This window comes from Onychomys torridus, chromosome 15 (assembly GCF_903995425.1).
Source record: "Onychomys torridus chromosome 15, mOncTor1.1, whole genome shotgun sequence".
Taxonomy (NCBI): domain Eukaryota; kingdom Metazoa; phylum Chordata; class Mammalia; order Rodentia; family Cricetidae; genus Onychomys; species Onychomys torridus.
Window position 1 is genome coordinate 2,550,621 of NC_050457.1, and position 17,083 is coordinate 2,567,703.

The following is a 17,083-nucleotide window of genomic DNA, read 5'->3' on the forward strand; positions in this document are numbered from 1 at the left end:
TAAAAGGGTGTAGCTCAACCCAGGGGAATTTAGTTTCACTTCTTTTCAGTGTGCAACTGGGTATCTAGTGCATATAGCCTGAGGCATTTTGTAAATGGAGTGGGTACAGATTGAATTAAGAAAGAATTAATGGATATAAAAGGCTTTTTATTGCTTTCTGTGTACCTGATTGTCAAAAAGGTACACATTTTTCATCTGGTAATGTGAGAATCCCAGAGGGCAACTAGGGCATATCACTCACAAGCTATAAACACACCCAGCTGTCTCAGGATGGAAATGTCACCAACAGCTAAGTGATTTGTGGTACTGCAAAGATTTTTAAGGGTCCCTGATGAATTCAAATATGTATGTAGAGTTCTCCGGTGTTGAAGTTAGTCTGTAGGTATAAAACTGCATGATATTGATAAAGGGATTCCAGGTCAGGTGGTCTACATATCGCCAAGTCAGCCCATTGCTTGAATACCCATGCACACCACCCCTACCCTAGTTATTAAAGGGCTACCCATATGGTGTGCTGCCTGAGATGACTAAACATCACCTGAAATACAATTACTTTTACTGGCAAATGGCGGTGATGAAGAGCTCAGGCTTGAGAATCAGATGAACACACAGGATTTCCTTATAAATGGGTCATTTTATACCTCGATCAGAACTTCAGTTTCAAGGATGATGCCAACTTGGCAGAACTGTTTTGGAAAAAAGTCACAAAATTTTCAGCATCAAATTGAGATCTAGTAAGCATCTTTTACCTATAAACTCGGTTAAAATACATTGTGTGCTGTCAGATGTGGTGGTATGCACTCAGGAGGCAGAGACTTGCTCTACATAGTGATACCATATCCCCCAAAACAGTCAATGGCAAAAATATGTTGCATTTACTGGTTAGCACTATGGTAACCAGTACATTGTGCTTGTCCATGTTAATCTATGAGATTTCATATTAATCCATTGGTGAATGCTAAGGAGCCTAGTTTCTCTGGTCTAGTCATTCAGAAGACAGTCACCTTTAGTGTGTGAATGGGAAGGAGTGATGGTAGAAGTCAGGGGTATGCTTAGTAATGTTGATAGTTAGTGACCTCCCTAATCTTTATTATTTGCATCTAATACCAAATTACGGGGTGAAGCCAGTGACTAAAAGATTAAGGTCAAATGTCACTCTTCATGGTAGTGGATATAAAAAAGAAAGAGAGAAGAACAAGAAGGCTAAAAATAGCAGATCTGATTATGCTTACAAAGTAGAATGTATGATACTGCTTGCTGGTTTAGAATTCTTATAAATAAGATATATTCAAAATAATACTTCCAGTCATTCCTAAGATATTTTCCCTCAAAAGGTATTTCTAAAATTAAAAAAAAAAACAAATGAACACCCACACATTTAGTATCTCGTACAGTAGAATATTGTCTATGATGTAGTTGGTTAGCTAGCACTTAAAAATTGTTAGCTGTTTTTTACAACATGCAGAAAAATGAGAATTTGCTGATTTTTAAAATGTTTTCTAGCCCCCAAAGATTCTTAAAAGTAAGATAATTAGCACAATACCATGACTTTCTTAATTTCATAAATGATACTATATACACAAATTTAGGCTTAAATATATTTGTCATATATATTTGAAAAAGAAGTTAAAATCGACTTACTATAGAGGGCAAGTTTACTGAGCTTATATGCTATCGATATATTTCTTCTTGACTCTGGTTTTAGATTGATTATCCAGCGTGTGTGTGTGTGTGTGTGTGTGTGTGTGTGTGTGTGTGTGTGTGTCTGTGTCTGTGTCTGTGTCTGTGTGTCTGTGTGTGTGTGCATGTGTTCCTATGTTCTCATAAATTGATCTCATAGATCTGTACTACAAGGAAAATGTATAAACACATTTCAAATCAGTATGTCCGCATCAGTCGGAGGGTTGCCTTAGCTTTATTTTACCAAGGGTTCTTTCTTTAAAAGAAAAAAAAAAATGTATGCAACAATTTAAATTAAAAAATCTTTCTGTTAAATTCTTCAAAAAGATTATCTTGGAAGTATGTAATATCATTTAGTTAGGCTTTTCCATTCGCATTCAGGTTTAGCTTTGGTTTTATGAAAATAACTACAGTTTGAGAGGAGGCATCTTATGTCGCTTGTCTTGCATGCTGCCTGAAAGCATTACTATTCATTAAAATAACCTTCACTTTGTAGTACCTCTCAAGCTCTAAACAGTCAACTTAGATTCTGGAGAACACACGGCCACAAAAGTAAAGAAATGTCTGTCTTTGCAAAGTAATTTGTCGAGTTGAAGACTATTGTTTTTCATCATGGTGACCCTGACTTGGCTGGCTGGGTGCATATACAGATTAAGATTAATGCAGTTATTGCTTGGCTAAGGTCTGCCTCTTTCAGGGCACATTCTCCCTAATGACATGATTGATAGGCAGTCCCAAATCCAGAGAGGAACTCATTAATCATAGCATTGACTGAATGCAATCATTTGCTTCACCTGCACAGTGATGGACAGGAAAGGATACAATTCAGGGATTGACACTGAGATCCTCCTTTGTCAGGGGGCCTCAACTTTCTCAATGTCATCCTCTGCAAAACCTGACAAGAAATTTTGCTTGCAACCTATATTGCAGTTTTAAAATGATAGGTGCAAATTTCTCTTAGTGTAACAGTGTCTTTTAAAAAATTTGCTGTAGCTAATGAGTATTTCTAAGTCAGTAGGGGTCACTTTATTTTCTATTTTCTTGAGCAAGACTTATGTAGTCTTAAATTTCCTGTGTGTGTGTGTGTGTGTGTGTGTGTGTGTGTGTGTGTGTGTGTGAAAGAGACAGAGGTGTTTTGAAGCTGCATGTGGAAGCAATATCAAAGTTAATGTCCAGCAGCTGGGTATCATTTGGAGTCCTTAGGTCAACAGCACTGACTCTTAGCAGAACTAATTTTATAATCAGGGCAAAATCTCAGCAATGAACTGAAGCATACAGCTGATTACACAATAGTAAATTCCATTTATTCTGGAAAACAGTATAAAACCATGAACAAGCCTACAAATAGATCATAAAGCCAAACACAGTCTAACAGCACTTACAGTAAGAAAGTTAGTGTAGAGAACATATGCTATGGAGGACTGTCAGAAGCTTGCATTGGTGTAGTTGGAAGACTGTCCCATGCTTGCACTGGTGTAGTTGGAGGTGTCTCAACTTTTGTCATCTCCTGCTAATATACAAATAATTCTCAAACTCAGAAACTTTCAAAAAGAAATACTTCATATCTGTAACCTCCACGTTCTTATCAGGATGATAGTAGGCCTTTTAGGGGTGGGGAATAATAACCAGAGTAGTGATTTTCTATAAGCATCTGTTATGAGAAAAACTAGGAGAGGGAGTATTATTATTTTTTTATGGCAACAGGTGTCAAAGGTCAATTTAAAATGCTCAGTGGTCCTGAAGCACCTGTCCTTTATTCAACACTCCAGACGCTGCATTTCGACACATTAATTAGACTTTGATGTGCTTAGCACAGGTGTAAAGAGGCATGTACAAGAGACAGGATACTAAAGCTGCTTCTAGCATCAATGAGTCCTTTTGTCCTCAAAGAGAAAATACAAATTATTCCTTACATGTTCTTAAAAAGCAATGTTTTGTTTTCATCCCACAATTATAATAATTTCAACAATTACAGTTAATGGGAAGCGTTTTATAGATAGGAGTTTAAATTCAACAAAGAACTCTTTTCAAAGAAATGATTCAGATTTAAAAAATGCTTTCAGGTGCTTTGTTCCCGGGCAGTGTACTGGAGCCGCGGTGGTTTGGGACGACAAACCTATCTGAAGAGCGTCTTTATGGGTGATTTGAATACACAGTGTACATTTCTCTCCACACTCACTCTCTCTTCTTCCCATCAGTACAGTCCCTCATCACTGATACATACTCGTCCTTTGTGTTTAGTGCATTGGTGACGATGGAGGAAAGCTCAGGCTTAGAAGGAGATACCGCTCTTGAACTGACTGAGCAGAAAACAAACGCGATGGTCCTGGATCTCTGCCACAAACCAGGTGGCAGCGAGTACCTGAGGCAAATTTATCACATCATGCAGCTCAATGAGGTAGGGAAACGGCCTTTTTACCGAGCAATTAGATGTGTACTGGCCTGAGGCAGCGTCTGCTGGCAGCTAAGGGTTAGTCAAGGAGGTGATAATACTTCTTAAAGTCAATACTAAACTCAATATTGCATTATTAATAGAATCTATTTAGCCCTGGCTGTTCTGCATGTACAGAAAACGGCTTCCTGAAACAATATGGGTTTTATTTATATGATTTAAACAATAACACGGCTCATAAGCTCAGTTTGGTTCTGAAATATAGAGATGAGAGATGTAGTTTGGGAATTGTGTATTTGTGGCCCATTCAGCCGATGGTGAAATCTGGTATTTGTAGAAATAATGGATTTTCTGAGGAGAGACATAGCTATTTTCCTGAAAGCATCATTCTTGAGTTGGTAAAGTTGTAGATTTCCTATGTAATAACAAAACAAACATCTCAAGTCATCAGGAAGTATTGAGCTTGTGTTTTCTTCCTTTGAGACAGGGAGGTCCTCACTATGTAGCCTGGCTGGTCTGGAACTTGCTTTGTAAACCAGATTGGCCAGGAACTTTCAGAGATCTGCTTGCCTGTGCCTTTTGAATGCTGGGATTGAGGGTTTATATCCTCACACCCAGTTCCGCTGTGGTCTTTCTTTGGGGAACTCAGCAATTCTGCCTACCTAGCTTTGGTTAACTGAAATTCCTCCCTTGGAAAGTCACATTCTTCAGTGGCATATATGGTTAGCCAGGTTGGCTAAGGCTTCTTGTGAGGACAGCAAGGCAGCATTTTCAGTATGATTGCCCTGGGAGCCTTGTTTATGTGGCATCCAAAGCTCTGACAGAAATGAGGACAGAATGGAAGAGCTTGAGGGACAATTTCTGAGAAATGTTATTCTAGGAGTGTCAGAAGCTACACCCATGAAGTCGTACCAACATGACTGCCCAAAGCTGAGCTGATCAAGGACAACAACAGTAGATATGCCAAAGTAGCCTCACCCTACACAGGGAACTACAGACAGCAAAGGAGTGCTGAGAGCAGGGGACACAGACTTCAGGGAAGAGCACACCCATTGAGCATCCTCCTCCTTACTCTTTAGAGAGTCTCACTCAATCTGGAGCTAGGTTGGCAAAAGCCAGCCCCAGCAGCCCTCCTGTCTGCAGCCACCTCCCCTTCTCCAGAGACCCCATTGCCATGGTAGAAGGTGCATGGGCCCAAGCCTGGCTTTTTATAAAGGTGCTGGGCTCTGAATTCAGGTCCTCATCCTTGCACAGCAAGTGCTCTTACCCACAGTCCCAACAAAGTGTTGCTGTTTTATGATCACAAGTGTGCCTGTCCATGATGTGTGTGAATGAGAGGTCAAAGGGGAGTTCTGTGGAATCAATCCTCTGTCCTTCCCCTTGCGTGGGATTCCAGAGATCAAGCTCAGATTGCCAGGGCTGTAAAGCAAGAGCTTTAACAGAATGAGCCTTCCAGCAGGCCTAAGAACCTGACTGTTAAGGAGCACGGACTATCAACATAGCAGAGAAAACACAGGAGAGAGTGTTTTTCAGAATTGGCAGCAAATTTACCTTTTTGTTAAACAGTGGAAAGCAGGAAAGGCTAAATGTAGTTCTAACAATGGAAATGAGTTAAGAAAAATTGCTAGTAGCAAAGCAAATTATTCTTTTCCAGTGAGTTTTTATTTCTTAAAAAAACTTACTTAAATTATGATGGAAAAAATGTTTGTTTCTGCTCTATGCCATAGTCATAAAGTGATTTTCTCACAGATTTGTCATTACCTAATCATATTTAATAAGAGTCTTTGTGTCATTACAGAACTGATCTATTTCATGAGATGTTCTGCAATGACAAAATTTAAGAAATCACTGTTGTTGTCAACTACAGTAGTACTTTATTTAGATTTTTAGCATTTTAGGATCTGAAAGTTGCTTTCCATAATGGATACAGTGTACATCCATGAAGGTGTAAGGAGACACACACACACACACACACATACACACACACACACACACACACACACACACACACACCAGTGAAACAAGACTAGATCTTTTGGCTTCTTGTCACAACTCCATGAGCCCTCTGGCTTCCTCTGGCCACTCAGAGCCAGCCTCTGAGAGTGTGGCTGGGCTGTAATATTTCAAACTTTCAGCTGCCTTCCTATCCCTGGAGCTCCTGCTAGTGGATGGTCCTGACTGGGCGGTGGAGGAGAGTCTGCCTTTCTAACAGGCTGCTGCTGTTGCCTGTGTGTCACATGGGGTGGTAAGGGTTTTGGATGACCCCTGGAGTTCTTTTCAGATCTAACACTCTGAAATGTGTACTAGCTGCAAACCTGGTGGGGAAAATGTATTGTGGTATATTAAAAAGCCAGGCAAACCTTTATTTTTATTTGTTAAATGACTTATTAATAGCAAGCATTTGTTAGGTTGATGGTATTCTTTTAGTCATTTTAATTTGTTGCTTTCCCAAAAGAGTCCCATAAAACAGATTAGGGATGTTCACCTTACTTATTTATGGATAGAAAATGAGCTATGATGCAGGAGAATGTCTCTTCTGGTCCAGGACTGCACTGGCACTTGGATGATTAGAATCACATATTTTGAGTTTCTGTTGAGTCTTGATAGTTCTCAGTCCACAGCATGGAAATTAAGTGTGTAGGAGTTTGCATTATAAATAGGCCCATACAGAATGAGACTCCTCTCAGTAACATCAGGATGCTTACTGCTCTGCTGAGCCAGAGTAGGGAGTGACTGTATTTAATGAATGAAAGAGCAATCTCTTCCTGCACTCGAGTTGTGTTTTGGTAGCCAGACATTGCAACACATGAAGCCAATGATGAGACAATGCCTGTTCAAAAGATTGTGACATACCAAGCATTCATTCATCGTATGAGAATTCATTAAATGTTTTTAAAACTATGCAATACATTAGTTTTAACTTGTTTTTGATAGGTTTACTGCGAAATGTATCTCTGAGTATGTGTTCTTCCCAAGGCCAGCAGCACACTGTCATCTTGCTGGAAGTGTAAGCTGGGATATTGACCAGCTTATTAAAGAGAATATGTGCTTCTCACCACCCTGACATGGCACTTCTTTCCCTGAAGGAATATTTAAAAGAACAACTGTTCGCTACGAATGGTTCAGAGGAAACGCCATTACCCAGCCAACCTTTGAAGGTGACCTTGAGGGATGCAGAAGATCAGTCTCCTGTTTTTAACCCTTTCCATGTATATAAGACATTTAGCGAAAACATGCTAGATCAGGTATGTGGAAATTAAGTGTAAAATTAAACTTAAATGTATGGTTTCTGTACGTCAGAAGTAAGACACAACCCATGTTTTACTATTGTATGCATAGTGTTCCCCCCCTGACACACACTTTGTTTGTTTAGGAAACAAAATTCACACTGTTATTTACATGACATGTACAAGTGTTTTAAGTTGTTGCACTCATTTCCATGTTAAACTGGTTTGGATGTTTGGTCTATAAAGTTTAACTTTCACTTGGATCCTCTTGCTGTTAGGCTGTGTCTGTGTAAGGCCCAAAGAGCCAGGCATCTTTTGTCACTCTCCCACTCTGGAGAGTCAGCCCTTCTTCCTTTAGGACACATGATTATATGGCATCTCTCTGTCTCTGTGAATGTATCAGGTAAATTAGGAAATACTTTAAATGAATCATGGAACATGGAGCACCTATTATAAATGGCATGAGATAAATTTGATTTTTTATAACCTTAGACACATCCCCAAATTTAAAATGGATTTTCTAATGACTTTAAAGCAAAAATATTTAAAATAAAGTCAGCATGGTAAAAACAATATATTTTTAAAAGTCAGATTTTGCCATTGTCTCAGCTGTGCACTTCAGTAATTTCATTAAAAAAGATTATCTTTCCTAAAATATGTGAATTGGATTGTTTTTGTTTTGTTTGATCCTTTTTTTTTTTCATTTCCCTAGAACCTTCTTGACAGACAACTTGAACTAGTGGGGCAGAAGAGAAGGATTGCTTGACCTAGAGTGCTGGTGAAAATAAGAATTAAGCACCGGCCTAATTTGGCATGCAGATAATACTTTAACCATGCCTGTTACAGCCTTACTCCACATCCGTCAGTGCTGCGGTAGAATAAGACCTTCAGTGCTGACAGCCCAGGGCGAATCCTCCTGCTCTACGACAGGGTTGAGCGCTCGATTTATCAGCAGTGACAAGGGATAGCTCTGGTTGGATTTCAAAGACCATGCTGGAGTCTTATTATCCAAACCATTTAGTTTACAGAGCAGATGTTCCTAGAAGAATTTTAAACCTATCATATAAGGTTCAGTTTATTGGGTGCTTCTTATACTGCACACTAGGTTGCTCTAAATTACAAATAATTGTTGTAGCTATTAAATCACTCTTACTTCACTTAAATAAATAGCATGTTTACCAAGTTCTGAATTATGAGAATATTTTTCACAGTAATTTTTCTCCCTACTCTTCTGTGAAATTGTCTATTTATGAGAGAAAAGAATCATGTATGTTACTTACACTTGGAAATTCTTATAATTTTCCCATTAAAACATTTTCTTAACAAAAAATAATAGTAGCAATAGTGCCCAATTCTAATTGAACTATGTCTTACAGTTTGAGGCCTAGTGCTTACTAGGTTTCCCTTTTGTATCCACACTGAGGTACTAGAGAACAACCTGGGGAAGTAATGTCATCCATGAGAAGCTAGCCAGCCACTGTGCTTGCTTTTCAGAATCACCCTCCCAACAGAACTTGTTGGGCAAATGCCATTAACACTTGGGAAAATAACGAATCCAGAAATTGATTTATATTTTTATAAATAATGACTACATCCTCAAATGGATTTATAAATTAATTGCTGTCTTATTGGAATAAACACTTCCTCTGTGGACATGATTGATGTTATCTGTCAAAGTCCTTGTTCTGAGCCCCCTCCTTCTTAGTTAGTGTATCACAGCTGGAGCTTTAATTTACTGATGATATTAATTCTGATTAATAACTAACAATAGTGTCTTCTCATTTATCAACAGGCGGCCACAGCAACATGGTGCTGGAACTGGTCAAACTTGCTGCCAAATTACCTGCAACTGGATAAGATGACCTTCAGTGCACTGCTCAGAAACAGGTAATAAGACTGAACCTGGGGCTCAGGGAGTATGTGTAATATGTATGTCAGTTTTAAGAGAAGTGAAAATATTTTATTGGCAAGGTAATCACTTATTTTCTGATTTTTGAGGCACCCATCTTAAATAAAGACTAAAGTTTTATGTACACCCTCCAAATTCAGTTTCTTGTAATGAATAGTTGCAAAATTAGTTGATTTTTTTCTTAATTTTAAATATTTTTGACTTTGTATATTGAATGGTTCACTATTGTAAACACAGAAAGTTACTGGCTTGAATGTCATTATCAGGGTATACTTTTGTTTACAGCAATTTCATGAATGTATGCAAAATGCCAGAGCAAATCATCTAGTCAAATCAGGGTAAACATAAGTAAGACTGTCAAGACTGAATTGTTTTACTTTTCTGCCAGTATCTACTATACCCTCATGTGCACGTTGTTTTAAACACACACCCACCACACACACATACACACACACCACACACACACACACACACACACACACTCTTTCACTGTTCACATGTCATCTTTAGGCTTATAGCTAAGAATGGAAATTAATTTCTGTTTAATCTCTGTGATGTAGCTCTATGTTTTTGCAAAAATATTGAATATTATTTTCCTTGAAAAATATAATGAGTAGAAGTGTTATATTATCCTTGAGAAATCTTAGCATATGAAAGAGAATGTATAAAAGAGATTGAAGTTTTGCCCAAATGAAAGTTCATAAAGCAAAACAAAACAAAACACCAATGCGTGCAAAACCAGTAAAAGTTATACCTTAGGTATGTGGCCATAATAGCATTCTAATATTTTGCCTGTAAATTAAGATCATTTACCTATTAGGACCAAGTTGAACAAATGACCAGTTTCCTCTTGAAGGACAGAGCATTTCCCTCAGCAGGTAGCCTGCATGCTATTCATTTTTAGTGTTTGGTGGAAGTACTCTGGTCCCATCCCCATGTTACCTGGAAATGTGAGAGGTGGGTGGTGAAAGGGAGGCCAGGTCCCCTGTTGAACCAAATTATATGGTGTGAGCACAATATTTTTATCTGGCAATACTCTTGAAAAGATAAGCTTTTTCCCCCTGCTATTCAGAAAGTTTTGAGTTTATGCAGATTAAACATTATAATTTCCTAATTTTTCTTCAGTTGTAAATTCCTGCTTCTAATCAACTAAATGATACTCTAGGGACAGCACAGCCTTCAAAACTTACTTTATTTGCATTGTATAATATCCAAGTCTAAGGAATTTCTGCATTAACAGAAATTGCATATTGTATCTGTGTTTATTAAGAATATCGTTTAATAATTATTTCAATTCGGTCACTAGATATTAAAGTCTATTTCTCTGAGATATATGCAGGAGTAAATAGTAAGGGAAAAAGAAAAACCCTGCAAATTTACTCCAAAATAGCAGGTCAGACAGTTCCCTTGGAAAAGGCTCACGAATCTTTAACGGAGGCAGCTACAATCTAATCTTAGTAAGAAGCTAGAGTTTAAAGAATGGCGTGAAAATGTTCTACTGGAAACTACAGGACAGCACAGCAGCAACAAGCCTGATTGATTCACCCTAGAGTGATGAGAGACACCTGAGGGGACTACCAGCCATCACTTCATTTATTTTAGAATTTTCTGTATGAGTTTGGATTGATATTGAGCTAGTAAGAAAAGGGTTTCTGCTATTTATCTCTAGAATTCTAAACCACTCTCTTTTTTGACCTTTCTGAAAATGCTGACTTGTAAAATAGAGTTTGGAATTTTTCAATAGTGAGGTTCTCTGAAACGTACTGCAGAACAGTGAGCCTGTAGGAGGGGTACACATGCCATCCAGGGTCTCTACAAGGTGACACTTCCTACTCGCAGTGTGGTCTTAGGGTTAGGCACTGCTAAAGGAGACACACCAGAGCAGCCCAACTGTATTTTTCTGCCCTTCAGCATCAAATCACCAACTGCACAAGTGACTTACCCCCTTTCTGCTCCTTTTCTCGGTGATAATGTTGTACTGATTGTAGCGTACATACAAGAATGAAGCTGAGTGTTGACTGCAGACCTGATGCTATAAAGCAAACCAAACTCAATATACAAATATTAAAAAGTGTTTAGGAGGACAGCATCCACCTGATTCCCTTAAAAAGTGCCTTAGTGACCAGAACAGACTCCTCTTGTCCCTAGAATAGAACAAGCATGACAAAGTAGGATTCCTGAGTTCTCAAGAGCTTATAGATTCCCACATAGATAAAATGGAATTATATAGCTACTCCATGGTGTTGACGCACCAAGAGTGTTAAAATATTTGTAAGTTGGAATACCTTTGCCGGAAGGTGCCCAGCGTTAGTTCTGTCTTGCAGACTATGAAGGAGACTGTGAATATTCACTGTAGCTTAGTTGGTAGAGTACTCCTGCTGTGTATGAGGTCCTATGTTTAATCTTGTCTGAAATAAATAAATAGTTGTGAAATGAATCCTCCAAGCCACCAAATTTGTGGCAATTCCAGGCCTAAATGAATAGTTAAGGCTAGACAAGAGAGCTATCCAGGCATAGGGCATATGAGTTTGGAAGACAATCAGGAAGAAAACCATCAAGAATCAGGAGGCCAGGACAGCCATTCATGAGAAGGGACCTGGAGCTGAGTACTTGAGAGGCAGTCTGAATGGATTCAGGAGAGGTCTGGGTGCCAGGAACATCTGCATCTAGAGCAATTCTGGCTTTTATTACATAGGCAGTTTCTGTGCTGATTCCAAAGGCAGAGTAAGGCTTAAAGTGGCCACCCTGATGAGTCCTTGTGCTCCGTCTATAGCCTCACATCGAAGTGCCTCTCTCTAATCCATGACACTCTGTAGACTGCCTTTTTCAGGTTCCTTGAATTCTCCATTTCCCACAGTGAGGTTCCCCAGCAATTCACAAGGACAACCCCATCCCATCTGGGACAAATATTACCTTCTGAAAGTGATCGCTCTTTCCTTACCAGCTGTTTAAAAATGTCTGCGAGTCATGCGAGTCACCCTTCATTCTCTTCTCTGTGGTGTTTTCTTAACTATGACTGGAATCTCAATTGTCATTCCTGTTCTATCATGTACAGTAAAGCATAAGTTCTATGTGATTAGCACCACTTTGTTTTAACACCAACAGCGATGGATGCCTTGAACAATCTGGGCACTGTGGGCTCTTGGCAGCACTAGCCGAAATAACTATAGATGAGGACTGGGAAGTACAGGAAAAAGTTGGCTTTTAGCAGGTGAGCACAGGGTGGGTTGTCCCTAAATGTGATGCTGTATTAACGGCCATGTAGGGTATGCAAAATGTTTTCTGGTAAATATCAAGTTAAAAACACTATAGCAATGTATATTTATCCTCTACATTTTCAACATTTGGATGACATTCAGGTTAGTTGTAATCTTTCTCTTTAAAATGCCTGGTTTATTTTTATATTTTTATTATGTGAAATTTGGCTCAGATTAAAAGAACAGGAAGCTGGTCTTTATTTTTAATTAATTGGCCTACTTCAAGCCATAACCCTGTCAGCAACAAAGTCAGTTATTCACTGATTCATCGTCTCCTGACATTTGAGTGACAGGATTTGTATCTGTTAAATGATACAAGCTGGGAGGTGAACACTTTGAGATAGAGTTAGCTGCCAGTCGTCTCTAGCCCAGCCTTTGTAAATTAATTATGAGTGATTTATTTTCTGAGACATTTGGAAAAATCCCTGAAGTATCAGAAAACTTATGAAAGAGATCCTGAATGTGTATCAATGATATATGTGTTTCAACTTAGAAAGTTTGCCATTATAGAAAATAAAAACTCCTGGAGGTTCAGAAACCAGCACATAGATCAGTTCTACACTTTTCCCTCTGTTGCCTGGAAGAGTAAGTGCTGTGATTGGACACTGATCTTTTGAAATCATCAAGGTCCTTATCCCCTGCTTCTTACTTTTCCATTCCTACTTTCACCCTCTCTCTCTAAAATAAATCCAGACTATCGAATGAGATGGTGGTTGCAGTTCTGGAGAGTGTGTCAAAGGCGTGCTCTGTTTCTTCCTCCATGGCTGAGCTCCAGACTGCCATTTGATATTGTTTGCCTTGCCACAGGAACAAATTTAGGTTGCTTCTCTTCTCTTTACCTTATTTACTCAGACTAATGCCCAAGCATTGTGGTATTGAAAATAACCTGTGAATACAGTAGAATGCTATGCTATTTTAACTACCTAAATATACTGCATATGAGTTTGGCTTCAACTTGAGCAAACACAATTAAATATGATGGCAGGAACAGCCGAAGGGGTGGTGGTGGCAGATTTCTGGCCATCACTTTGGGACCTGTCCAGGTGGACAATAACCATGCATCTGAAAGGAAAAGATTAGAAAATACGTTGAAAAGATCTGTTGATCAGTGGTGGTGTTTGCCTTTACTAACAAATATTAAGTGACTTTACTCTGTATCAGGTGACAGTGTGTGTCCTACCATGGGTAGACAACAGGTATTATTGTCTCTGGCCTCAAAGTGCACACTCAGCACTCCCAAGTAACCATTAGCAGGCACAGCTGCCATTAATATAATGTTTATAGTTGTTTACAACAGTAAATTCCTGGTGCAGCAGCAGGCTGCACCGTTATAGGGAGGTGGGCCTAAGGAAAGATGCTGGTCGTATGAGTATTCACCTCCCAGTTATTACACACATTACCTATGCCATGGCATTCAAATTTGGTGTCTGTTGCCGTTTGTTTTTGTATGTTACAGCTCCATGTAGGACCAGTTTCTTCCCACCTCAATCAAAGTCCTTGGCCTCAGTTACTCCCACCATCATTTTATCTTCTGAAACAGAAGGCTACACTCTCATCCAGAATTCCTACAGCAGCATGGTGTTTGCACAGAGCTTGCTTCATGTATATTTAGGATGATTAAATTTAACACCAAATCTGAGGGAACTGGTACACAAACCAAACAAACACATCAATACCCTGTTTTCTAATGAGAAACGTATGTCTGTTGTTCTTTGTGGTATATACATTTTCACACAAATCTCTTTTGGCCCTTACTATATCCATGTGATGGCAACTGGTATTCAAATGGAACAGTCCTTACTCAATGTCTGGTGCTTCAGGTAGCAGTCCCTACTGGTCAGTTTTTGGTTTTTTTCTTTTCTTTTCTTTTCTTTTTTTCTTTTTCTTTTTTTTTTTTTTTTTTTTAGCTGTATAGTCCTTGCAATAATACTGATGATAGTGAGGACAATGGAGAGAGTGTGCTGCATGGCTTGAATAATTGCAGTTATTTACATACATAGTTTAACATTAATCCTTCAGTAACCTTATAAGATAGATCAATGTCATCATTTTATTAAGAAAATTTTAAAAGAAAACCAAGGCACAGAGACACAGAAGTTTTAGTCAACAAACATTCTTAAGCGTCTACTGTGGTCAAGGCATTAATTTGAATAAAATTTTCTAGGGAATATACTTAAACTCCAATGGGCTGAGTAACATTTTAGTCTGTACTGAATCACATATATGGTAGAGCCCTATGAGATGAGACTGTACCCCTAATTGAAGCCTTCGTAGGTTGTGTATTCTGTGATCTTTGCATGATGATAAAATAGCCTAATGACTCATTTCTCAGAATGTGTCCCTATCATCAAGCAACACTGCTCTGTACTTTGACAGATCTGTTAGTGTTACTGACAAACCCAATAACTAATGCAGTAAGATTCAAGTTACTCAATAAGAATCTCCCATAGTTTCTTCTAAAAGTCCAATTTTGTTTTTGTTATTTCTAATCCTTTCGAGAAAGAGAGCTCTCTCATGTTGAAACTTTGAAAGGTAAACTTAGTACTTGGATTGGCCTGGCATAGGGGCTGTGACTGGCCTTTGACTAGTGAATTTGAGAGGACCACCAACGTCTCAAAGTAACACAGTGACAAGGTCACAGAACTACCTAAAGATGTTAAAGCAAGTTGAGGTGGGGGGACATGGTGGATAAGAAAAACAGGTTCTTATATATGGCAAGAATAAGTAACTGTGAATTATGTAAGTTAACAAGGATGCAATTTAAACAACATCTCCATTACTTGAGTGAGAAAATAGACAACCTAAATAAATATGCTAAATGCTGCTGACAGAAATGCAGAATTGGCAACATTTTGATGAAAGGAAGGTATAATAATTTTCTCAAAAACAGTCTTGTGAGAATTTTTTGCTTGTCACAGTGAACCAAAATTTACTTTGTAATAAATTTTCATCTACCTAATTATACATTCATATGCTGGCACTTTGGGTTCTTGCAATGGATCAAAAGCTATTTAAAAACTTGCTTGTATAGAGCACATTCTTTTTTCAGTGACTACTTCTTTAAGTATTTTCCTTGTTAAATACTGTTCACACTCCAAAGCCTCTGTGATGTTTCCTGCAAAAAGTTTTAACCTAGGTTGCATCAGGAGTAGCTGTCATAGCCCCACTGACTCAGTCTGACTGAGGATGAAAATGCTGTGGACAGCTTGAAGGTATATTGATCATCACTGAGTATCCCACTTACTTTATATTACTAGCGACATAAAATTAGGAAGTACTCTCTTTGAAGGTATTTCCCTATGATATAATTATGGATAAATTTATGTCTATTAAATACAAGTACATATAGCAAATCTGAGCAACAACTAATAATATTGCTCCTTCTTTGTATATAACAGAGTGTTGATTTTCCTAATACACAGTAGGCTTGCCATGTTTGTACAACACTTAAAGAACCATATTGCTTCCTTACTGTCAATGGCAGTCTCCCTTAATGGACCTGGGGATCTATTTCTAAACCTATTTTCTTTACTCCATACTGTGCAGTCTTGAGAAAGTCTTTAAAAATCAAGTTTAGTAACCTGAATATTTATTTTAATGTCAAAATTTATTTTGTTACAAAATATAAAAATATATACATATAGCCTGGTGGTGGTCACATGCTCTACTCCCAGCACTTGGGAGGAAGAGGCAGGCAGGTCTCTGTGAGTTCAATGCCATCCTGGTCTACAAAGCAAGTTCCAAGACAGCCAGGGCTACACAGAGAAACCCTGTCTTGAAAAACTGATATATATATATAATTTCAAATGGTAAAACATGATCAGATATGGAATATAAAATACCTTTCCCTAGTTCTTCAGTCACATAAATTCCTCTCCAACTGTTATTGCATGAAATGGTTTTGGATTTATTAATTTAGGTTCATAAGTTATTTAAGGGATATTCTACATTCTTGTTTTTACAAATTTGTCAACCTAAAATTATAGTATTGTCTCCTTGCATTGAAACACACAGAAATTAATTTATATTATCAGCTCATTTTGCTCCTCTCTATGCTTTTCTAAAAGCATCAGCTGATTTGTGTTCTTTTCTTGTCATGTTTGTGTGATATGTTATAACCATGGCAGGGTACTCCCGCTCCCTCTGTTACAAGATGAAACATAATTTACTGACCAGGACTAAGAATTCCTTCAGCTGAGAGACAGAATAGAGTCTGCTTGAAGAGAGGACTCATGCAGAGTGAAGGACTGTAGGAGCTAAGCACTTCCCAAAACCCATACCTGAGAACTCTGTGCGGATTAAAAAAGTACACTTTGTCCAGGCTTATGCCCTGTGCTTCCCTCAACTGGTGTCTCTCAGTTCTTCTCGTGCAAGATCAGCTCATGGCCATCATTAAGTCCTTCTCCAGTCCTCACAACTCTCAAAAGAAGTTCCTATTTTCTAAAGTCCCAGGGCGTCTATGAGGGAAGTAACCCACCATTCATTTTCAGCACATGTGAAGGAAGTAACCCACTGTTCATTTTCAGCACGTGTCAACCTGACATCACTGGTACTTTTGACACCTGCTGGCACCTGGGTGAGGTATCTCAGGTACCTTCTCCTTGTCACCTGGGCCATA

At 38.5% G+C, this 17,083-nt stretch overlaps 1 protein-coding gene across 3 annotated transcripts in view; it reads left to right on the forward strand.

The window, feature by feature from the left end:
* Positions 1-17,083, forward strand: part of Kiaa0825 (KIAA0825 ortholog) — a 424,652-nt gene that overhangs the window by 196,617 nt on the left and 210,952 nt on the right. For all 3 annotated transcript variants that reach the window (XM_036206767.1, XM_036206766.1, XM_036206769.1), the window contains 3 exons: positions 3,922-4,078; positions 7,159-7,317; positions 9,092-9,186. In XM_036206767.1, coding sequence (XP_036062660.1) covers positions 3,922-4,078; positions 7,159-7,317; positions 9,092-9,186 — 411 coding nt within the window. The remainder of the gene's footprint in view (positions 1-3,921; positions 4,079-7,158; positions 7,318-9,091; positions 9,187-17,083) is intronic.